Genomic DNA, 24,512 nt, shown 5'->3' on the forward strand with positions numbered 1-24,512 from the left:
ATTACATTTTTGAAGAGTACTAGCCGATATTGTCCTTGGATCTGTCTCCAGTTCTGCTTTTTCTTTGGGTTTGCCATATTTTCTTCCCTGTTCTGTGATATGAGATAATTCTTGGAGTTAATATTTTTCACAAATGAGGACTTGAGCATATCCACCATGAATTAGTTCCTCTAGTGACATTTTCAATTTGAAAATCAGGTTTCTAGGCTATAAAGTGTTTTTTGTTTGCTGCATTTGGATCTCATGTGTTAGCTTGATGGCTTTTTCTTTCCTTTTTTCCTTTTTCAAGTATTCACTGCCTCCTTCAGCACTTCTGTTTTGTATTTGTTTTCTCAGTGCTTATCCTCATTTTCTTTCTCTATGCTGTGGCTTCTTAGATAAACAGTTGCTTTTTCCCTTGTGGCTCATTTGGGCTCAGATATGGTTCCTGAAATATTGCTAATGATGATAAACCTGCAGATGATTAGAAGGAAAATACAGTCATTTAACCTGTTAAGTTGTTGGTCCCTCTTAGGACATGTGGGAAAATCTTAGCTCATCCGTTTAACTTCCATCCAATTTATGTGAATTGACAGTAACCTTTATGTTGAGTCCATTTTCATAGGTCAGGTTTGGTTCTAGGACCCTGTGGTGATATCCACTGTATTTACTCAGTTCAGAGTAAGGGAAAGCCCTGTGATCCCCCAGTTTTTTCCTCAGTGACTGAATAATCTTCACATCTCAGCTGGCATTGTCAAGTCATAGTGCCAGTTATGGAGAGGGGTTAGGATAGGCTGTGGGTTCTCTCTGGATATCATGGCCCTTTTCATGTAGTATACCTTTCCTTTATTGCTATGGTACCTCCAACATCATTACTAGTACATGTTACCATGATGCTAAGTATGTAATACATATTTTGTTTTATAATAGTGTTAGAAGGTAGTGATAGCTTTGATAGATGTTCATTTCTTTTGATTTATTATTTTATTTGAAAGGTAGAATTACAGGGAGAGGGAAGTAGAGACAGATCTTCCATCTGTTGTTTCTCCCCCAAAATGGCTGTTATGGCTAGAGCTGGGCCAGAGTGAAGCCTATACCCACATGAGTGCAAGGACCCAAGCACTTGGGCTGTTTTCCACTGCTTTTCCAGGCATATCAGCAGGGAGCTGGATCAGAAGTGGAGCAGCCTGAAATCAAACCAGTGCACATATGGGATGCCAGCTTCACAGGCAACATCATAGCACCAGCCTCAGATGTTCATTTATGAATCTTTTTTTTTTTTTTAAAGATTTATTTATTTGAAAGAATTACAGAGAGGGGTAGAGACAGAGAGATACAGAGGTTTTCCAACTACTGGTTCACTCCCCAAATGGCCACACCAGCTGGAGCTAGGCCCATCTGAAGCCAGAAGGCAGGAGCTTCTTCTGGGTCTCTCATATGGGTGCAGGGGCCCAAGGACTTGGGCTGCCATCCATGCACTTTAGCAGAGAGCTGGATGGGAAGTGGAGCAGCTGGGACTCAAACCAGTGCTCATATGGGATGCCAGCGCAGTAGGCCTGGGCTTTAACCCACTACGCCATAGCGCCAGCCCCTCATTTCTGAGTTAATATCCTAGTGGTGGACAGAATAGCACTCACTGATATCATATTAAGATATTTCTAACAGTTTTAAAGTATAATCCTACGTCTTGGTAATATTAATGTAGAGTTTTTGGTCTAAATCAAAGGTTCTTAAGAATTGGATGCATAGACTTCTGTAAAATTTGAGTTCTGATTGATGTTTATTATGCACTGAAAACATCTAAATTTGAGTTCTCAGCCAGGACCTTTCCTCTTTCCCTCCAGATTCATGTCTCCAGTTTCCTGTTTGATTTCTAAATTTAGTTGTTTCATAAACTTCATAATACAAGTCTTATTTCTTTTCCTGCCCCAAACTTTTTCCATCTTAGTAGACTGTAAGGGACCACTGGGCTTCCATTTTAGGAATAAAATCCTGACTCATACTTGATACTTGTCTGTCTTACCCCTTGTCTAATGTATCAGGAAGTCTTGTTGGTTCTGCTTTCAAGTTCTCTTTTCAAGTTGTCTATTTTGTCTTATTTTTGAGATTTATTATGGTATTGACCTTAATGGTAATGCTAATTAGTCATGATTTTCATTTGTACTTCATTGTTTTTTTAAATCCAACATTTCAGAGATTCTCTAATTACTCCCCCAAATACCAACATTAGTTTTTATTGTTTGCTTCACTTCGTTTCATTTTTGTTTTCTATTTCACTGCCTGTTACTATTTTAATTTCTTCTTTTGAGGGATTACAGTTACTCATTTCTTAATTCTATATTCAGTTGGATAATGAGCTCATTGCTTTTTTTAAAAAATTTTTTTAAAGATTTATTTATCCATTTGAAATGAAAGGCAGAGCAACAGAGAGAGAGAGAGAGAGAGGTTCACTATCTGCTGGTTCCAATTAGGAGCTTCCCCCCGGTCTCCCATGTGGGTGCAGTGGCCCAGGCACTTGGGCCATCTTCTACTGCTTTCCTAGGCCATGGTGGAGAGCCGGATCGGAAGTAGAGCAGCCAGAACCCGAACGGGGCCATCCATGGGATACTGGCACTGCAGACAGCAGCCTCACCCACTATGCTACAGTGCTGGCTTGTTTGTGTTTTAAATTCTACACGTGAATTTTAAGGAGTTTTAGGGGAGCACAGACCTAGTAAATAGGGTTTTTTGGGGAGACTTTTAGAAGTGTGCTTTAGAATTTCCAGATGTAGATTTTTTTCTTGTTCTGTATTTTGCTTCTAAAATTGATATCAGAAAATGGGATCTGTGTGACAACTGATTCTTTGGCTTTTATTGAGATTTGTTTTCTAGTCTGGTGCTTAGTCACTTTTTGTGGTGATCTCTAACAGTGGTTTTACATTTAAGTCCATTGTATGATTTTTCATTTGGTTTTTGTTAAACTTTTCCATTAACATTAATTTTTCTGTGTCCTTATATTTCTTGTAGATCATTTATGACAGGAATTTTAAAAATTCTTAGTGATATTTTGTTTTCACTAAGACTACATTTATTGTGGCTTGTCATGATGAATCTTTTATTTCTACAGTCCTATTTTGTGTTTTTAAATTCATCTAGAGTTTTCAAGCCATCCTCCATTGTTTGTCTGTCCTTTTGGATTAATGAAGTTTTCGTCAGTCTCCGCTTTTCCTTTCGATTGAGTTGGAAATAATGTATTTTATATAGAGATGTACTTAACGAAATACATGTTATTTGTGTTTTAGTCGTTGGTTACAGTTCAAACTGAAGCAGCAGCTGCTCTCTCCATTTAAATAATACGTGATAGTCAGTTTTTAAAAAAGATTTATATATTTACTTGAAAGAGTCACAGGAAGAGACCATCCACTGGTTCACTCCCCCAAATCCCTGCAACGGACAGGGCTGGGCCAGGCCAAAACGAGGAGCCATGAGCTTCATCTGGGTCTCTCCCATGGATAGCAGGGGCCCAAGCACTTGGACCATCTTCCACTGCTTTCCCAGGCAAATTAGCAGGGAGCTAGATTGGAAGTTGAGCAGCTGGGACCTGAACTAGCTCCATATGGGATGCCAGCACTGCAGACAGTTGTTTAACCCACTGCACTACAGGGCCTGCTGGCTGGCCCTATTAGAACTGGTAATTTCCCTGACGTTAAACCTCTTTTCCTAAGTTTCCTTAAGTAACTTGCACTTTTTTCCCTGTAGTTTTTTAAAATTTTAATGGAGTTTATGAACTTACCTAGTTTTTTTCATTTATAGGAAGAATGGGTATTGTGCTCTTGCTCTGCCCACTTCATCTATATGTTGTATATCTACTAATTAAAGTGTGCTTCAGGATTTCTCATACATACCTGTTTCCTTCAGAGGAATACTAGATTTTGTGTATATGTTAGTTGGTTCTTGGAAAGTCTTTTTAGGACCTTCATAAAATTAGATTACATCTTCATATAACACCAAATTCTTGTTTTGTCTTTATTTTCCTCTTTGGTAATACTGTTAGATTTTTGTTCTTATGTATCCTTTTTGAAATGTGGTTAATATAGCTAGCTATGTCTGTTTTTATTTCAGTATATCTCATTGATACTTAGAAATTTATTAAATTATTTTATTTGTAGTTAGAAATGGTAGGACATTTCTTATTAGCTTTTTCTTTTAAGTATGGCTAGCTAAGTTCCAGGAATGTATTAAAATGAACAAGAAGGGATTGTAGTAACAAAAACTTGAAGTTCTCTTTAGAATTTAAAGTACAGATTTATGCTAGTGTCAGAAAATGGAAATCTAATTTGACCATTTGGACAGAATATCATATTTATTGTAGAATGCAAAAATAGGAGTAGCAAAAAACAAAGCAGTCTTATAATATGTTAAATACTAGTAGTTTTCAAAGTGTAATCCGTGGACCACTGTTTAGAATCACCTGTGAGCTAGTTAGACGTGTAAATCCGTAGGTTCCACTTAAGACCTGTAGGACTCAACAGTCAGTGTTTCAACAAACCATGCATACAGACTACTTGATGTTTTCAGTTGATGGGCATGTACAGTGCTAGTGCTTGGTTTTCAAAAATGGCAGTAAATGGACAAATATTTGATTAGTGATAAACACTGGAAAGCATTCAGATTAACTTTTGTTCAAGTGGTTTTTCTTGGAAGAAAATATATTTGAATCTAATACTGTATGTGAAAAGTGAGAATATGCTAAAGGTGAGAGTAGAACATGGGAGAAATCTGTGATTTGAAGTATTTTGTTACTGAAGTCTTAATTTATGTAATTTAACAAAATTTAATGAAACTTTTTACTTTTCCTTCCCCCTCAGCCAGTGGTTTTCAAATTGTTATAAAGGCATTTATTTATTTATTTAAGAGCTCACCATCAAAAACTCACTGATAGAATTCAAAGGACATTATTATAATATTCTCACCTTAAACAAAATCTTAGGATTGTGGAGAGAACCTAAATTCTCCTAAAATAGATCCTAGTGTTTGGAGTTTTTCATTTAGAATGCTGTTATTAATTCACTATGATATACAGAGGTAATAGTAACCATTTTTAATTACTTGGTTTTGGAAGAAGTTTATATGGACATGATTTACATTATATGTGCATGTAGTTTAATCTTTAATGATAGTATTTTGTTACCATTTTTATGTGTTTTTTTTTTTCTTCCAGGAGAGAAATAGAAACAAACAATAACCGTATGAAGATGTCCTGTTAAAATTACAACACTAATGATGTAGACTCTGGAAATGCCTAATAAGTCAAAGAAGACATTATTAAAGCTTTTTTTCTGCTTAAGGTGACATCTTTGAACACTTTAACACAAAATTGACTCTTGTAACGGTTTTCATCAGCGCATCTGCCCTTATACTCTCACCAAACACACTTGAGAACTGTAACTTTGTCAAGCACTTTTCTGTCCTGAAGCTTTTACCAGTATCTGCTGTCTTTTGTAATTATGCATCCTAGCTAAGGCACAGAAGACTGAATGAATGCAAGGATTCATTAACTCCTTGAATTTGTTAAATACTAACAGTTAACCATTAGAAGTGGTTCAATGATGTAAGAGTCACACTGCTTCAACTTTTTCTTTGTTGTAGTTTTTAAATTGTCGATTTTTAGCTACTTGACAGATTAAAAGCAAAATAATCATGCCATATTTAGTCCTGAAGTTGAAGTCTAAATGTTTATGTGAAAAATTATTGTAGTAAACTTTTAATATGGCAAAGCAACCTTAAGCTCTATTTTAGCCAAATGAAACATAATCTGAAATTATATTAGAACATTTCCCTTGTCTTCAAACTGTTTGGTGTAACAGAATATTGATATGCAGCTTGGTGGGTTTCACCAATTAATGCACATTCTTCTCCCCTCCTTCCCTTAATAATATGTATACTGAAAAATGTGCATTTGTCTGAGGAATTATTTTGTTTGCTACCACTTAATGAATCTCAAAATTTTGAGTAAATGTACCTCAGTCTAATCAGACTTTTTATGACCTTTATAACTACATTTAAAACCCTTAATTCCTATTTCTGGGTGTTTGCGAGCCTGATTGCTATCATGAAGTAAAAATTTATTACTCTAGATATTCACTAGCTAAATAAACATAGTTCTTGTTTAGCAAGCATATACTGTTCCTCAACTCTTTTCTCCAGCTTTTGCAGTGTCCTGGCATCCTTAAAATACTTTGAAAGTATGGCCTTGATCCATGGATTAAATCAGTATCTAAGTGAATGTGTTGATGTTTTATTGATCAGATCTATATAAGTGGGAATACAGCATATATCTGGGTATTCTTATAGTTATCTTTTTAACATCTTGTTTTTTTCATTAATTACATATCAACATTAATTTTATATCTTGAAACAAATTGATTTTGTATAATTGTGTCAAGCATCTGTATTAATTGATTTGATGACATAAGGTTATGAAAGTGATGTACTGCCCCTTATATTACTGTTCAAAAGGAGAAAGCTATGTAGAAAGATATGTTAAAGGTGGAACTAGCAATACAGTAGATTTGAATACCTTGATGTTTTGCATTACTCTGTTGGTGTTTACATCATGTTTAGAAATGTTTTTGTTTCCTCTGGTCTTTGGTCACTTCAGCTCAAAATCCTAGTGACATAATTTCTTTGAGGCTTTCATTTATATAATTTTTGTACAATATTTTCTTAGAATCTACTAATACTGTATTTAAATGAAATGAAAGTACAGTATTTGTAGATAACCATAGCTACTTCACAGTTTTGGGCAGTCCCCGTGTAGTTTTATCAATGTTTACTGAAGGGAACATCAAAATGTTACTGGTATATTGTAAAATAAACATTTTCTTAAAGGAAAATTGCACCTATTTTACCTTTTTACAAGTAAGCCATGAAATCTTATGTGTCTCTTAATGATTTATAGTGAGGATTGGCATTTGGGTATAGTCACCACAGCAATGTTCTACATCCCTGAGATTATATATAGGTAGGACATGTCCGAGATGACTGTTGTCATTCTGGGGGTCCTATTTAGAGACAACTGTAAAAGGGTGACCTTATAGGAGGGATCTGAGTCCTCCCCATGAGGTTCTCTTTTTCTTGGTGCTTTACTCTGGATATTTTTATAAAACTAATTGCATTATAAATGGATTCAAACTTGTTCAATTCACATTAGGTTTCTGTGTAAGAAGTGTCATGGAAACACCCAGCAAGGCCAATTACAATAGACTCAGACATGTCAAATGTAGCTGAAAGTCTATTCACGGTGAGGAGTACATCCCAGTGCCTTTAACCTGGATTCTAATCTTAAGTAAAATGGGTGCAGCATTCCTTTGGGAAAAACACACACACATACACTTTTCCTTTCAATTGGTAGTTTCTGTTTTTCGCACGTCAGTTTTCTCCAGAGTACCCACCTTCTCTTCCTTCTTGGTCTGTCACCATATTGCAAGATGTTTTTTCTCCCAGTGAAATTATTACAGGTTGTCTCAGGAGCACAACCAACTGAATGTTTCCTAACTGTGGGGACCAAAAGGGATAGGACCTGGGTTCTGCAAGAGGAGACTTATAATCAAATATTAGAATAATCATAAATCACAGCATTATTGGCCCAGTAAATTTCTTGCTTAATGTTTTTCCAAGTTCTGGTTTCAATGTTTCTTATTAAAGTTTTATGGGTATTTTATTTTGAAAGGTATTATAGTTTGTATATTTCACAGTAAGAGGGAAAATGTAACCAAAATTAGTATTCTTTCTCTATACATATTGGTACTTGAAGATTTCTTTGAAAAGAAACCCAGCGTTTTCCTAATTTTAGTACTTAATTTGTCATTTTAACTTAAGTGATCTTTCGAATACAAAAACTGTGTTCTTTTTGAGTACCATGCATGGGGGTTAAGCTGATGTTAAAACAGTTTGCAATAAAAAAAGGATCAGCTTAAGTCATTTAATCATTTCAAGTGCATTCTGCTTCCTTTAAAAATAAGTTTGAGAAATTTAAGAGATTTGTGTTTTCATGAAGTTTTGCATATCTTTTGTTATGCCATGTAAATTCCCTTTTTCGTATGATTAAAAGGTTATGATAAACTGATTAGTTAATTTACATTCACTTGTAGCAATTACATGAGAATTTGAATTTTGTCGTGTTTGGGTTTGTTCATTCCTGTGAATGATGGTACAGTTAGGTGAGATTTCCTGTTATGGTACCCAAACTCACCATTTGGTCCTCTTTAATCTTGAGGGTTTCAATAAAAATTGTTCACTCACACCTGTGTTATTTCCATTTATCTTGATAAAGATGGATTGCCTGCCAGAAAACAAAATTGTTACTTACTTTATTAAAGGATGTCCTGATTGACTTAATTTTCAAGTACAAATGTCATTTGTACTAGTTGGCAGTTTTTTATTGTTTTTATTTGTTTAAAAGGCAGAGAGAGATCTTCCATCTGTTGATTAACTTCCTCAGATGCTTGCAACATCTCCGGTGGATCAAGGCAGAAACAGAGAATCCACAGCTCAGTCTGGGTCTTTCATGTGAATAACAGAGACCCCAGGGATTAAGCCATCTCCTGCAGGCTTCCAGGTTGCAGATTAGCAAGAAGCTGAATTGGAAGTGAGGCTGGAATTTGAACCTAGGCCCTCTGATGTGAGAATTGGACATCCTCTTTGGTATTTAAATACTGCCAAATGCTTGCATCTCTAAGTTAGCCATCTAAAATAAGTTGGGATATTTAAAAAAGAGAAGATAGCAGTTTTTCTTAATCACTCCAATCGGTGTATTGACTAGTATTTTACTTGGAATAAAAGAGAAAGAAAAAGGACTATTTTTAGGAGGGGATAGTGGCTCCAGCTGTCTGATAACCCTATTGCCCTACTCTTGATATCAAGGAATGTTTTTCTAACAGTCTGAATATTATCTCCTGCAGTTGATAGATGTGCATAGGATCAGTAGTGGTGTGATGCTGGATGGTACATTGATATTTGCTGGGGAAGACCAAAGAATTTAGTTTCATGTTGTCAGAACCACCATGCTGCATCGAGCATTGCTGACCGTGACCAGGGTGATTTTTTAAGAATCAACTAGGTGCCCTACACTGGCATCATCCAAAGTCACCTTATTTTCCTCCCTTCCTTTCTGGTCACTAGAGGTTGAGGGGAAACTTGTCTCTTACCAGTGTACTTTAAATATATCTGTTAGTCATTCTTTGTTGGGACCTTATACTTGGTAGCCCAGCTTCGTCTTGCTTAGTAATACTAGATACAGTGATGCCAGTCTAAGGAACTAAAATACTCATGTGGTCAGAAATTAACTGACCAACTGCAGTTGCTAGCTTACTAATCATTGTACTTCTTGTATCAATATTAATGTATTCTTTATTCATTTCTCGAGTCAACAGTGAGAAACAGGTGTATCACCTACATGTAGTAGAGACAGTTTAAATATTGTTTATAAATAGTGCACCAAATTCAGAATTTATTCTTTAGTTTTTGCTACTTCTGAAATATTGATACTAGATGTAAATAAAGTGTTTTCATAAAACTTAGCATGTAAGGAAGACATCAAGTACACAGTTAACACTGGCAAGTACCCTGCCCCTTCCTGCCATCCCTCTTGCCCCTCTGTGGAAAACACAGATTTTGATACCAAAGTGTCCTTCTTAAACATTGAGTATTTTTAAGAGACAATTGTAATTAGAATGGAATTATTGTCAAAGGGATTATCTTTGAATTGGGAGTTGAAAGACCAGACTTTTGGTTATTTCTTACTTGTAAGTCAACATGGAGCAAATCATCTCCTTTCTTTTTAGTTTTCTTGGTAGTGAAATCAAATGAAGAGGTTGGAGTAGGATGCATCTAAAATTCTTTGCACCTTGGGACAGGCATTATGGTATAGTGAGTGAAGCCTCTGTATTGCCAGCATCTTATATGGGTGCCAATTTGAGACCCAGCTGCTTCACTTCCCATTCAGCTCCCTGCTGTTGCACCTGGGAAAGCAATGGGAGATGGCACAAGTGCCAGAGAGATGGTCTTATCTCTCTCTATGGGAGATCTGAAGGAAACTCCTGGCTCCTGGCTTCAGCCTAGCCCAGCCGTGGCCATTGGGGCCATTTGGAGAGTGAACCAGCGAGTGGAAGATCTGTCCTTCTGTCTCTCCCTCTCTTGTGACCCTGGCTGTCAAATAAATAAAAATAAATCTTAAGAAAAAGAAATTCTTTGTACCTCTGCAATTTTTTTTAAAAAGTTTTATTTATTTGAAAGAGTTTAGAGAGTTAGAGAAAGAGAGAGAGGTCTTCAATCTTCCAGTTCACTCCCCAGATGGCCGCAACAGCTGGAGCTGCACCAGTCCGAAGCCAGGAGCCGGGAGTGAGTACAGGAGTCCAAGGACTTGGGCCATCTTCTGTTATCCTAGGCCATAGCAGAGAGCTGGATCAAAAGAGGAGCAGCCAGGACTAGAGGCAGCACCCATATGGGATGCCGGCACCTCAAGCCAGGGCTTTAACCTGCTGCCCCATAGCACCAGCCCCTGTACCTCTGCAATTTTATAGTTTATGATTGAAGTAATTAGTGTTTTGTAGTAGTAGTGAATGTCTGGAGGCAATAGGTTTAAAAAACAATACTTGTGATAGTGACCAATTCAGGGGGTAAGTAATGGATATCACTAATAATATGTTAGTGGTTGAAACAGATCCAGGATCCAGTATGTCCACCTTTTCTACACTGTTACTAAAGAAAAGAAAATGTGTGAACCAAAGGAGTCATGGTTTTTTTCCTTTCCATCATTGTATATTAGCCTTTTATTTTCAAAAATAGGCTGTATTTTAGGATAGTTTTATAGAAAAATTAGTACTGAGATTCTGTATATACTGTATTAGCCCCCCCCCCTTTTAAAATATAGATTTATTCATTTGAAGGAGCTACAAAAAGGGGGAGATCGTTCACTCTCAAAATGGCTGCAATGGCCAGGTTTGGTTCAGAATGAAGCCAGAATCCCAGAACTTTGTTCACATCTCCCATGTGGCCCATATACTTTCCCAGGTGCGTTAGCAGGAAGCTGGATGTGATGCAAAGAAGCCAGGACTCTAACAGGCATAGTGTTGCAGGTAGCAGATTAACTCACTGCCACAGTGCTGGCCCCCAACTTCCTATTAACAGTTTAGCAAATTAAACCAGTATTAAAATAATTAAGTGAAACACACACTTTTTGGATTTTCAGAGGTTTTCTCTGATATCCTTTCCTCTAGCTCAGGATTCTATCAGAGATTTCTAAATACTTTCAGTTGTCATGCCTGGGTTACTTGTGCTGTGATAATTTCTTGAACCTGATTTTGCTGACCTTGATAGTACTGAGTATGGATCATGTACTTTGTAAGATACTTGTCCTTTGCAATTTGGCTCATGTTTTTCTTATGATTGGACTGCTTATGAGCTTTTGGGAAGAATAGTGTGTGCATGCTATTTCATGTGAAGGATACTCCCAGCATTATTTGACTGTTGATGTTGACCTTGATCACCTGGCAGAGGTAGTGTTTGTCAGATTGTTCCACTGTAAAGGTGCAGTTTTCCCTGCCTTCTGTAGTGGGCTCTGAGGAAGTCACATCCTTAATTTGAATGGAGAATTATCCTTGTCTTTTTATTTTATTTATTTGAAAGGCAGAATTAGAAGTCTTCTATCACTTAAATTCCCCAGATGGCCACAATGGCTGGGTGTGGGATGGTCTGCAGCCCTGGAGCCAGGAGTTTGATCTGGGTCTCCCACATTGTACAGGGGCTCGAGCTGGGCCTCCTACACTGCTTTCCCAAGCACATTAGCAGGGAGCTGAATCAGAAGCGGGACAGGTGGGACTCCAGCCAGCGCCCATATCAGATGCTGGCATTGCAGGCTGCAACTTTACTCGATATATCACAATGTCAGTTGTTGTCCTTGTATTTTAAAAGGAGAATATGAATCTGTTTTGTTGTTACATGTTATCCCAGTAGGTTACTGTGCCAATACATTTCCCTTTTCACTTATATCTGCATAGATTGCACTCTCCCCTTCCTCACACCCCTCTGCAACTTTCCCTCATTTTTCAACAGGACAGTTGATACTGGAGTTTTAATGGAATCTTATTGCTTGAAGTAATTCTAATTGTGTGTACAGAGGAGCAGTGTTTTTTAAGATTTATTTATTTATTTGTTTGAAAGGCAAAGAGGTCTTCCATCTGCTGGTTCACTCCCCAAATGGCTGCAACAGCCAGAGCTGGGCTGATCCAAAGCCAGGATCCAAGAACTACTTCCCGGTCTCCCCTGCAGTTGCAGGGGTCCAAGGACTTGGACCATCCTCCACTGCTTTCCCAGGCCACAGCAGAAAGCTGGACTGGAAGCGGAGCAGCCGGGACTCAAACTGGCTCCCACATGGGGTGCCGGCACTGCAGGCGGCAGCCCTACCCACCATGCCACAGCTCTGGCCACAATGAGCAGTGATTCTAACAAAAGGATTCAAGAAATAATAAAGTGGAGATTTAGATGATGGCAGAAAATCTGGGATTTCTTTGTATAGATAGAAAATAATGGTCATTGAGATTTGGCTGAAGAGAAAAGCCTGACGTAGGAGATAAAACGATCTTGAAAATGATGCATACTTTAAAAAAGAAGCATTTTAAATACCTTGGTTTTTGAGGCTGCTGTGTAATAGAATGGCCAAGAGCATGGACTTTGGCAGCTGATAGGCCTTTAGTGGAACCCCTGGGTTCACTGTTTATTACCTAACAATTAGCCCAAACTTCTCGGTCAACTAAAAGGATATGGTAGTAAAAGTGATATAGTTGAACATTGTCCTCTGTTTCTGACAAAATTGATAACTCTGATTGCTGTTGATAATTTCTTAGTGTAATTTTTACTGCTTAGCTGCAGGTTAGAGGTTCTAGTCAAAGTTGATTAGCTTCAGTTCGTACGTTTATCGTTGAGATCCTGAGAACAGTCACTACCTGAGTAAAGCTCAGTTAAATGGTTGTTTTTGCTACCTTTTGGTTCACAGTGACCATCAGCCATCCCTTTTATAAGTAGAAGACAGCAATATAGTATTTATGATGCTAGAGCAGATGACAGAACCAAAGATGGATTAGACTAAAGAGAAAGCAAAATAAGGAGCAGTGATGGTAAGAAAACCAAGAAACAATATAAGAAAAGTAAGGAGGCCGGAGATGAAAGTTGGACAAAGAACTTTTTGCTATGCTTACAAATGCCCCTTGATACTGAGTGCTATTTACATGTGTAAGTGTAAACACTTCTTTATAACTAGCAGTGTTACTGAAATTCTAGTTTCAAAGGATCAGGTTGTTGGTATACACAGAATTAGATGGTAGTTCTGTTATAGTATAAAGCCAAAAGGAAGATTTTATCTTGAAATAAAATTTAAAAATGAAAGAAAACTAACAAATAGTATAGCATACTAACATAAAGCTACTGTCCCCACAAATAAATCATTTGTTATTCTACTTGTGTTTGGTGGATTGACTGACTCGTGTCCACTGGAGACCCAGTGCTATGATCACAGTCCAGTTGGCCCTTTGGATGTACCAACTACACATGGATTTAACCAACAATTGATTGAAGATCTTCGGAAAAACGATGCATCTACTAAACATGTACAAACTTTTTTGGGGTAAATACCTGATAATGATGATTTGTCTTAATTACATGGATTTGAAAACTATAGGAAAATCATAAAACTCTACAAGTTTTGTACTTAGGTTCCAAGTGTGTGTGTATTTAGAAATGATTTATTTATTTGAAAGAGTTACAGAGAAGGAGATCCGGAGGCATAAAAAGAGATCTTCCACCCACTGGTTCAATCCTCAATTGGCTGCAAATGGCCGGGCTGAGCCTGGCCTAATCCAGGAGCTTCTTCCAGGTCTCCCTCATGGGTGCAGGGGCCTAAGAACCTGGGCCATCTTCTGTTGCTTTCTCAGGCACATTAGCAAGAAGCTGGATCAGAAATGGAGCAGCCAGGACTCAAACTGGCACCCATATGGGGTGCCAACATGCGGGCAGAGGCTTAACCTAAGCCACACCACTGGCCCCCTTTTTATGTTCTCACTTCATTGGGAAATCATAGATAATGTTAGAAGAGCATCTCTTGGAACAGAGGTATTGGAAAATTCATAAATAACATATTTTTTATTCAAAGAGTCCTGTACCCTTACTGAATCATAGGATTAAAGATTTTGTTTTAAGGAACAGTAAACACACAGCTAAGATGGGGGTCGTTGTCGGGGTCCAGGGAAATTATTGCATTTTTGGGTCTTGATTTCCTTCAGATAGAATTGCAAGAAGCTTGTCCTGCTGGAACTGTTCCTCCAGATGATTGCTAATCTCGACATTCTTTTTCCTTCCATTGTATTTCTTTTGAATTTTTTGATGGGTTTTTGTTTTAAAATTTCTTTGCTTTGGAATCAATTTGATCTCCTTCTTGTTGCCCAAGGGCAGTGGATAGTGGGATTTGAACCACTGTTCATAGATGTGTTAATGAATATGAATGGTAATATTTTTGCAAATAAATACAAGAAAGAGGAAAATGCATTGCTGTTCATGTAGAAAATGTTAACTCTTGTGTATTTCCTACCTAAGCTGTAAGAAGTGCTTTCTGTATGAAATACTGGAGAGGACAAATGGACTGAAACGATGGCAAGTTTTGGGAAACGCTGTAATTCCTCTTTGCTTGGAGGGCACATGTTTTGTTTCTCAGAGCCTGTGTTTTTCCCTGATAATCCCTTTTAATAAGGAAAAAACAAGTTGGAGGAAGAGGAAGTTAGCCATGTAAAGTACCCATCTTGGAATTATGTAGCCCAGGTTTTACAGCCAGGTTTCTTCTGTCTTATTTTCCTAATACTTTCCAGGAAATACTTGAAAGGTCATACATTAACAACAAAAACAAATGGAATGTTTGCCAATAGTGTGTATATGTAGAAATCACTTGGATCCGTGTTGATTTTTATAGGCAGATTTTATTTAATTTTTAAGAAGATTTATTTATTTGTAAGGCAGAATTAGATCTTCCTTCTGCTTTTTCCCCCCCAAATGGCTGCAAACAGCCAGGGATGGGCCAGGCTGAGGCCTGGGTCTCCCATGTGGGTACAGGGGCCCAAGCATTTTGGGCACATCAGGGGTACTGGATTGGAAGTGGAGCAACAGAGACTCCAACTGGCTCCCATAAAGGATGTTGGCACTGCAGGTGGTGGCTTAACCTGCTGCACCACAGCACTGCCTGACACCCAGACTTCAAAATTTAAGATATTGCTCAAAACATTTGGACAGTTTTGCAGTGAAGATTTATATTTGAAAAAGACACACTGGTTAAAAAAAAATTGTATTCACATGAACACACACCATCTCCTGCCCTATTACTTCATGCTGAGAGTTTGGCAAGGAAACTTCTCTATTCACAAGAAAGTCACAGAGTTACTGTGTGAACGGTACACCTCAGTTATTTTTATCATTGTGGAGTTCTTAAAATGCAGCTCAGGAGTGTTGTACACGCACACTGCCAACACAAAAACTACCACCATAGAGTGACTGGTTTTGATACTTGCCTCAGGTGTCCCATCTTAGTGAATTTTTCAGGCAATTTATTATTAGTGTCAGTATTACCAAGTTTGTTATATAAACAATTTGACAATATAATATATGCTAATAATCTCAGATTTATTAACCGAATGGATTGCAGCAACTCCCAAACTTTGGCTTCAGGATTCATTTTTTTTTTTATTTTTCTTTTTTTATTTATTTTTTCACTGGCAGAGTGGACAGTGAGAGAGAGAGACAGAGAGAAAGGTCTTCCTTTTACCATTGGTTCACTCTCCAATGGCCGCTGTGGCTGACGCGCTGCGGCCGGCGCACTGCGCTGATCCGATGGCAGGAGCCAGGTGCTTCTCCTGGTCTCCCATGGGGTGCAGGGCCCAAGCACTTGGGCCATCCACTGCACTCCCGGGCCACAGCAGAGAGCTGGCCTGGAAGAGGGGCAACCGGGACGGAATCCAGCGCCCTGACCGGGACTAGAACCCGGGGTCCTGGCGCCGCAGGTGGAAGATTAGCCTATTGAGCCGCAGTGCCGGCCCAGGATTCATTTTCCCCACAAATTATTGAGGAACCCAAAGAGTTCTGTTTGTGTGGATCATATTTAGCGATACTTGTCATTAGAAATGAAAACTGTTAAAGCAGTTAAAGTTTCATTTAATAGAAAGCAGCAGAATTTCATCTCTGCGTTTTGGTTGCAATATTGTTTGTCAGGTAAGAATTTAGAAAACATTGCCCATATGAGAGTGTCAATGAAGAGTCTTACTCATTTTGTTGACTCCACATCATTTTGATGATGGACTGTTTGGTGTTCATATTCAAGGGTTTACATATTCATGTAAATGGACATTATGAAGTTCTGTGAGAGGAAGACAGACACAGAGTTCCCCCAAATTCCTGCAACAAAGCTGGGAACCAGGAACTAAATTCCGGACTCCCACTTGGGTGGTAGAACTATCACCTGCTCCCTCCTCCCAGGGTGCACATTCACAGGAAGCTGGAATTGGGAGCAGAGCTCCCAACTGAGCCTAGGCATTTCCATGTGAAATGTGGACATCCCAGCAGATGACCTAACTGCTGCTTTACAAGTGCCCACTTCTCGAGCATCCCTGTCTTTGGGTAACACACACAGCCTGTCACCTACCTGTGAAGCACAGCAGTAGTGTATTTCCTTTCCGATCTCATTACAAAGTCTGACTCACATCTCCATGAACATGTTCATTACAAAGATGGAATCAGCCTTCAATTATCACTGAAATTTTTTAGTATGTTTATGTGAGAGGCAGAGTGTTGAGTGTCCATCTGTTGGTTCACTCTCCAAATGACCCTCAGCTGGGGCCCAGAGCCTTGGGACCCACAAACACAATCCAGGTCTTCCACATGGCTGGCAGGAATCTGATTACTTGAGCCATCACCACTACTTTCCAGGGTCTGCATTAGCAGTAAGATGGGGTCAGGAGCCAGAGCCAGGAGTCAAACCCAGGTACTCTAGTGTGCAATTTGGGCATCTTAAGTAGCATCTTAACCACTGTCTTAAATGTCCACTCCTTGATTTGTTTTTAAAGTGATTTCTTTGAGGATACTTAGAAGGAAAATGTGTGTTTTCTTCCGTGCTCCTATATATCCTAGCCCAACTCTTCCAGTTGGCATTCTCTTACTTCCTTTTTCATTCTTCCCATTTCTTCCCATCCATGAAGTGATCAAGCTCCAGCAAAGGTAAAATAGAAGCAGTGGGGAATTGTCAAGTCACCAGTGACTCGTCTTCTGCATTTTGCTTTGCTGTGTCTCTTCTGTGTCCAGAACAGCACTCTTCTTTCCCACTGTTATCCACCCTAGACCCCACCGAGTCTCAGAGCCCTCACCCATCATTTCTTAAAACACAACTCTGAATTCCTTTGCTAGGGGTTTCTCCTTTTGTGTGTAAGAGCACAGAAAATATGTAGGTACATGTGGATACTATTGTAATTTTAGCAGCAGAAGTATGGGAACTTCTGCCTTCTTCCTGCCCCAGCCACACTAGCTCTCTTGTCTTCCACAAGCTGTCCAGGTGCATTTTCACCTCAGGGTTTTCCCGTGCTCTGAGCTTCTATTTGACCTCTCCTTTTTTTCTAAAGGACTGCCAAAATCGCTCTCTCATTGACTGTCCTCCAAGCCCCCTCTGGGATTGTAATGACTGGAGTTGTACTGCAGTGGTAGCCTGCACTGCTTGGGAACTAAAAGTTAGCCTAGGAACTGTTGATACCTGAAATAGGAAGAAAGTGTGTGTTGCTGAGTACTTGAGGGAAAAAGGCCACACGACTTCATTTTTCTCACCAAGGGGAAAGTTGGCTGCTTGATCATGTCCGCCCAACTCCCTTCAGTATTCTGTTCTTTGGAGCCCCCTCTCCAGTCCCTTCCCTTCTCTTAGGCCCCTCAACAAATTCTCCCCCTTCCCCAAATTGCCTTGGGTTTTCATTTAATCTGGATCCAGTAAGGCAGGGGAATACAATGTGATTCACCCTGAAATCATCCAGAGTGCTGGAGGGGACCCCGGAAAGTCTTTATCCCCCTCTTTCAGTGTATAAATGAAACAGGTTAGGAGGTTGTAACTTTCTCAAGGTCACGGTCAGTGAGAAAACCATGACTTTAAGCCCAGGTTCCTAGCTCCCGTTTCAAAGACAAACATGTCTTGTGTTTGCCCTTCCTTCCTTGTTCACTGACCAAACAAGTTCCTCTGTTTTCTTATTTGTGAAATAGGAAATATCCTAACTCAAAATTCTTCAGAGAATTAAATAAAAATGCCCATCAACCTAGCGCCTTTCTCCTGAACAGCCTCACTCCTCGTGGTGAAGCACTCACATTCTTCCTAATATAGCTGGGGCTTTTTCCCTTCTCTGTGGTCACTGGTAGATCCTCCTAGACCCTCCGCAGGTCCTTTGCTTTTCAACTGTGACGTGACCAAAATGGTCTGGACAAGTGAAACATTAAAGTTTTGTTTTGAAAAAAAAAATTCTAAATTTTAGAAATTGATTTTCCCTTGTTAATGAAGGATATGTAACACTCAGAATTTTAGAAATTTAATCACTTTAACTTGCTCTCTATACACTACACACACACACACACACATATAAATATATAATTGACCATAAAATGTCATTCATAATATGGGAGTGATGATTGCAATTTTTGATAAAGTGGTAAGGATTTCATCAAGTGTGTTTTCATACTACCCAACTTAATACAGCTCCTAATTGGATCATTATACAAAAAAAAAAAAAAAGGAGAGAGAGAGAGAGAAAAAATTACACAAAAGGACAGCAGAGGGAGCTATTTAGATTTGATTATATTTTCCATTGCACTGGTGGAGTTTTTGCTTTTGTTTTTCTTTAAACTATAATGTTTTGACTTAGGCTTTCTCATCTTAATTTTTGATACACAAGAGAAGCTTCATCATATTAGAGGATATGGAATGGGGGGAAGAGGTTACAAAAATGACCCTCACCCCACCCTGCATCTGCTCCAGCTTAATCATTACCATCCCTTCACTCCTGTGAAGGTGGGAGGTATAAGAAAAGTAATGGCAATTGCCCATCCTGCCCGCCACCCTCATGTCTCCTCATTGGTCCTGCAACCAACTCTTGCGTTTCCGCTGTACTCACTATTTCTTGAGCCGGACTTTGAAGTCCTCTTGTAGGAATTTTCTCCTTTTGTGCATAGGTATAGAGAAAAAAGTTGGGCTACATGAGGATATTTCTTGCAGTATTACTTGCAAATTTAAAAAGAACCAGTTTGTTCATCTGGAGAAAATTGTGGAACTTCTGTACAGTGAAATTGTAAGTCACCATTAATGCTCCTGTGGGAAGATGCATTTTCTTCAATTTAAAAACTCATAGTGGCTGGCGCTGTGGCTCACTAGGCTAATCCTCCGCCTGCAGCACCGGCACCCCGGGTTCTAGTCCCGCGGGGCGCCGGATTCTGTCCCGGTTGCTCCTCTTCCAGTCCAGCTCTCTGCTGTGGCCTGGGAGGGCAGTGGAGGATGGCTCAGGTTCTTGGGCCCTGCACCTGCATGGGAGACCAGGAGGAAGCACATGGTTCCTGGCTTCAGATCTGCGCAGCGCATCGGCCGCAATGCGCCAGCCGTAGCGGCCACTTGAAGGGTGAACCAACGGAAAAAGGAAGACCTTTGTCCCTGTCTCTCTCACTGTCTAACTCTGCCTGTCAATAAAATAAAATAAAATAAAAAACTCATAGTGATCTGTACCATACATTTGAAAATTTAGCACATAATTGGAGCCTGAGATTTACATTTAAATTTTAAATGTAAATATTTATTTCAAAATAATAAATATTTACTTCAAAAGCAAATTGACAGAGAGTGAGAGAAGAGTTAGAGATCTAGAGAGAGATTCCATCCACTGAGTCACTCCCCAAATGGCCACTAAAGCCAAGGCTGGGCAAGGATGAAGCTAGGAGCCATGAGCTCCACCCACGTCTCCCAGGTGGCTGGTAGAGGCCAAGCATCTACTGCTTTCCCAGTATATTAGTGGGGAGCTGGATTGGAAGTGGAGCAGTTGGGAATAATTGATATGGATGCTGTCATTGCCGGCAGCATTTTAACATACTGCACCATGACACTGGCCCTTACATTTAATTTTAACACACATTTCAAAGCAGTTTTTGGAAGGATTTTGTAACTGGAGAAAATTTCTGGAACACACAAGACGTTCATAAACAATGGTCACTTCCAAAGTGTGATGCTAGATTTGCCGGCTGTGTGAGAACAAGGAGGAAATTGTGCTTTTTGATTTATATCTTTCTTTGTCCTGAACTGTCTGTCCTGAGCCTATACAGTTTAATTCCAAGTGTGTATCTTAAGCTGTCTCTGCTCTCCTTGGTATGATTTAGATCTTGTTCCTTTGATCCCACTGTATCATAATTCTGCTCTCACCCCAAGACAGCTTAATGTACTAGAATTAGTTAGAGCTTTGATGTCAGGCATAACTAGGTTTAAATATGACTCAGCCTTTATCCATCTGTGATATTGGGAACGAAATTTAGCCTCCTTTCCTCTAGTTTTCTTACTCGAAAATGGGCATATTGATTTCATTCTTGCAAAACTGTTGGGAGAGAGGGACAGGGTGAAATAATGCCAAGTGTCAATGTGATTGACAGGCAGCTGTGAGTGCTCTAAACGAGGTAACAGATATTATTAGTTAGAATGGAGATCATTTCCTCCATCTTATAGACTTGTCCCTTTACTGAATGTGTCAAGGACCAGGCATAACATCCTTCCCCAGACTTCTGTATCAAATGTACTATGTCTCATTTACTCCAGGCTATGCTCTCAGCAAGTTATTTGGATGAACAATCCTGACTATGCTTTTTTTTTTTTTAAGATTTATTTATTTTATTTGAAAGACAGAGTTACAGAAAGGCAGAGGCAGAGGGAGAGGACTTCCATTTGCTAGTTCACTCCCCAGATGACCGTAACGGCCGGAGCTGCACCAATCCGAAGCCAGAAGCCAGGAACTTCTTCCGGGTCTCCCACATGGGTGCAGGGGCCCAAGGACTTGGGCCATCTTCTACTGCTTTCCCAGGCCGTAGCAGAGAGCTGAAATGGAAGTGGAGCAGCCAGGACTTGAACTGGTGCCCATATGGGATGCCAGCACTGCAGGCAGCAGCTTTACCTGCAATGCCACAGCACTGGCCCCCTGACTATGCTTCAAATAATTAAGTCTACTAACTTGTTTCCAAGAGCCCCCTAATGGCTTACCTAGATGATGGATATAATGGTGGCATTCAAGCATCCTATTACGAAGAGCAGAGTGATAGACAATTCAGAGTTAAGTTTGTGGGGAGCAATCCGGACTAGACTGAGTTACTGGAATTGGGACTTATTCTATGCATCTGCTCTCCCACAGTATGGCGCTGGGAGAGAAGTAAACAGCTTCTGCACAGCTGCCTCCAGTTCAACCAATAAACTGTAGGACTTGCTCCTGATTGGAGGAGAGCAGCGTACTCGGCGTGTGGGCGGCCGAGTTGGGATTGGCGGAGGAGGACTATAAAGGAGGAGAGAGACGGCATGCACCAGGAACATCTAAGGGGAACATCTGAGGGAACACCTGTGCAGCCCCTGAGAAGAGCCGGCCGGCGGTGTGCCGCTCCCCTGCGGAAGTGGGGAAAGCAGCCAGGGGGAACCGCCCTTCCACGGAGGTGGAAGGGATAGTAGCCAACCCGGGAAGAACCAGCAGCAAACCCGGGGAGGGCCGAGCAGACGAAAGAACAGCGCAGGGTCCTGTGTTGTTCCTCCACGAAGAGGGGGAGCAACATAATGGTGCCGTGACTCGGATATGAAGCCTAGGCAGGGCTTGGTGTCGTTCCTCCATGAAGAGGGGGAGCGACATAATGGTGCCGTGACTCGGATAGGAAACCTAGGACGGATAGGAAACTTAGGAGGGAAGAAATGACTCGGATAGGAAACCTAGGACGGATAGGAAACTTAGGAGGGAAGAAATGACTCGGATAGGAAACCTAGGACGGATAGCAAACTTAGGAGGGAAGAAACGGGAAGAACTGGGAAAATATCGGAGAGAGAGACTAGCAAACAGCCTAGGGAAATTACCGGAGAGAGAGACTAGCAAACAGCCTAGGGAAAAGCCGGACGAAAAAGGTGCCGGAAGAAGCTATTGAAAGCCTAGGCATAGACTCGGATACGGACTACGGGGGGAAGCTGGGAGAAATCTCTAAGGTCGAAAGCGAAAGTGAAAGCTAGAACAAACAGACTCGGATGCGGACTGTGGGGAGAGGCCAGGAGAAATGAGGGAGGAATATCGTTGGAGGAAAGTTTGGGGAAACATACCGGGTAGAGAAAAATGTTAGGGAAATTGAAGCCGCGGGGGGCAGGCCAAGGCGGAAACGAAAGCCACTTTGGGATTCTCAAGTTAGCCCGGGAATAGGGGGCGAAAAGTTGAAACCAGAAGCTGAAACGTAAGCCAGATTGGGATCCGTCTGATTAGCCCGGGGAGCAAAGGACGGGAAGCCAAACCGTGGGGCGGAGACGTAAGCTGGGTTGAATTCGCCAGGCTAGCCCGGGGAACTTAGATTGAATGCTAGTGGCGGACACGTAAGCTACGCTGTGTGACTCGCGGAGGCTGCCGCGCGCAGACAGAGCGTGCGGGGTTCAAGTACATAGGGAACGCGGGGCTAGCGCGGAGACCGCGGAGTGTGCGCGCAAAGCCGAGCCGCGCAGATGAGAGAGGCGTGGGCTGAAGCGGCTCAGAGCCGGCGAGGCGCCGAGAAGCAGCCTCGGGGTGGAGCCTGCCGGCAGGGCGAGGCGCCGGGAAGCTGCAGGGATAAGAGAAACAGAAGTTTAGAAGTAAAATGAGAGAAATAGGAATGCTGGAAGATAGAAGTAAAATGGGAGAAATAGGAATGCCCGGAGATAGAGAAATAGAGAAATAGAAAGGCCTCCCCTCAACATGGCAATGAGAAAGCTTGGATTCGGTCTGCCTGATTAAGTGAGGCGATGAGCACCTGCGGGCGGCTAGCAGCTTATGCGCCGCAGGTCACTGAAGACAGGCACGAATTAACATCAGTAAGGCCTCCCCACAATACAACAATTAGGAGGCTTGGATTCGGTCTGCCTGATTAAGGCGGTAAGCACCAGCAAGCGGCTCGACCAGAGTGTGAGCCGCAGGTCACCGAACACAGGCACGCATCAGCGCCTAAAAACCTCCTCACAACATGGCGAAGAGAGGACCCGGATTCGGTTTGCCTGATTGATAGGACTTGTAAGAACCTGTGGCAACTCTAGCAAGCAGAGCAGAATGTGTGCCGCGGGACACCGAAGACAGGCGCGTATCAACGCCAAAAATAAAAAGAAAGGGGGATCTGTGGGGAGCAATCCGGACTAGACTGAGTTACTGGAATTGGGACTTATTCTATGCATCTGCTCTCCCACAATATGGCGCTGGGAGAGAAGTAAACAGCTTCTGCACAGCTGCCTCCAGTTTAACCAATAAACTGTAGGACTTGCTCCTGATTGGAGGAGAGCAGCGTACTCGGCGTGTGGGCGGCCGAGTTGGGATTGGTGGAGGAGGACTATGAAGGAGGAGAGAGACGGCATGCACCAGGAACATCTAAGGGGAACATCTGAGGGAACACCTGTGCAGCCCCCGAGAAGAGCCGGCCGGCGGTGTGCCGCTCCCCTGCGGAAGTGGGGAAAGCGGCCAGGGGGAACCGCCCTTCCACGGAGGTGGAAGGGATAGTAGCCAACCCGGGAAGAACCAGCAGCAAACCCGGGGAGGGCCGAGCAGACGAAAGAACAGCGCAGGGTCCTGTGTCGTTCCTCCACGAAGAGGGGGAGCGACAAAGTTTTGGTATCTTCAAATCCAACTATAGAGAAAGCTTCTAGTTGTACCATTTACCCACATTGTGAGTCTTATCCAGACAGCCTGAAGCTCGGAAGAGTGTTCAGGTTGCTGTTGCTACTGAAAATGTATTACCTGCCTGCATCAGAGAGAGGTCCTGTAATCCCAACAGTGTCACTCTCTTATGAGTTTACCTCCTTTTGAAGGAAGATCTCCTGAATTGCACTCCTACCCCCCTACCCCCTTTTAATTTGAGAAAGAGGAAGTAGGGGAGGGAGGCAGAGAGAAGAGAGAGAAAACACTCCAATCTGTTGGTTTACTCACCAGATGCCCCCTCTGGCCAGGACTGGACTGGGTCAAAGCAGGGAAAATAATCCAGATCTACCAAGTGGGTGTCAGGAATCCAGTACTTGAGCTGCCACCAGTGTCTCCCCAGGGTCTGTTGGTGGGAAACGGAGCTACAGCCAGGAATCGAATTTACACACTCCAATGTGGGATGCAGGTGTCAAGCACTAGGCCAAAATCTTGCCCCTTTATTGTCTTTTATTTTTAAATTGTAAGCACTATTTGCTCTGCATCAGACTCCAGTCAACACAACTTTTTTAAAGAATGGAT

General features: G+C 41.1%; 1 protein-coding gene across 17 annotated transcripts in view; it reads left to right on the plus strand.

The window, feature by feature from the left end:
• The window catches only part of YTHDF3 (YTH N6-methyladenosine RNA binding protein F3), a 46,624-nt gene extending 38,363 nt beyond the window's left edge, over positions 1-8,261 (plus strand). For all 17 annotated transcript variants that reach the window (XM_051843803.3, XM_070075093.2, XM_070075095.2 and 14 more), the window contains one exon: positions 5,180-8,261. In XM_051843803.3, the coding sequence (XP_051699763.1) occupies positions 5,180-5,203 (24 nt within the window). In that variant the 3' untranslated portion in view covers positions 5,204-8,261. The remainder of the gene's footprint in view (positions 1-5,179) is intronic.
• The last annotated feature ends 16,251 nt before the right edge of the window (positions 8,262-24,512 follow it).

Source organism: Oryctolagus cuniculus, chromosome 6 (genome assembly GCF_051225735.1).
Source record: "Oryctolagus cuniculus isolate XC-2025 breed Fujian yellow rabbit chromosome 6, ASM5122573v1, whole genome shotgun sequence".
Taxonomy (NCBI): domain Eukaryota; kingdom Metazoa; phylum Chordata; class Mammalia; order Lagomorpha; family Leporidae; genus Oryctolagus; species Oryctolagus cuniculus.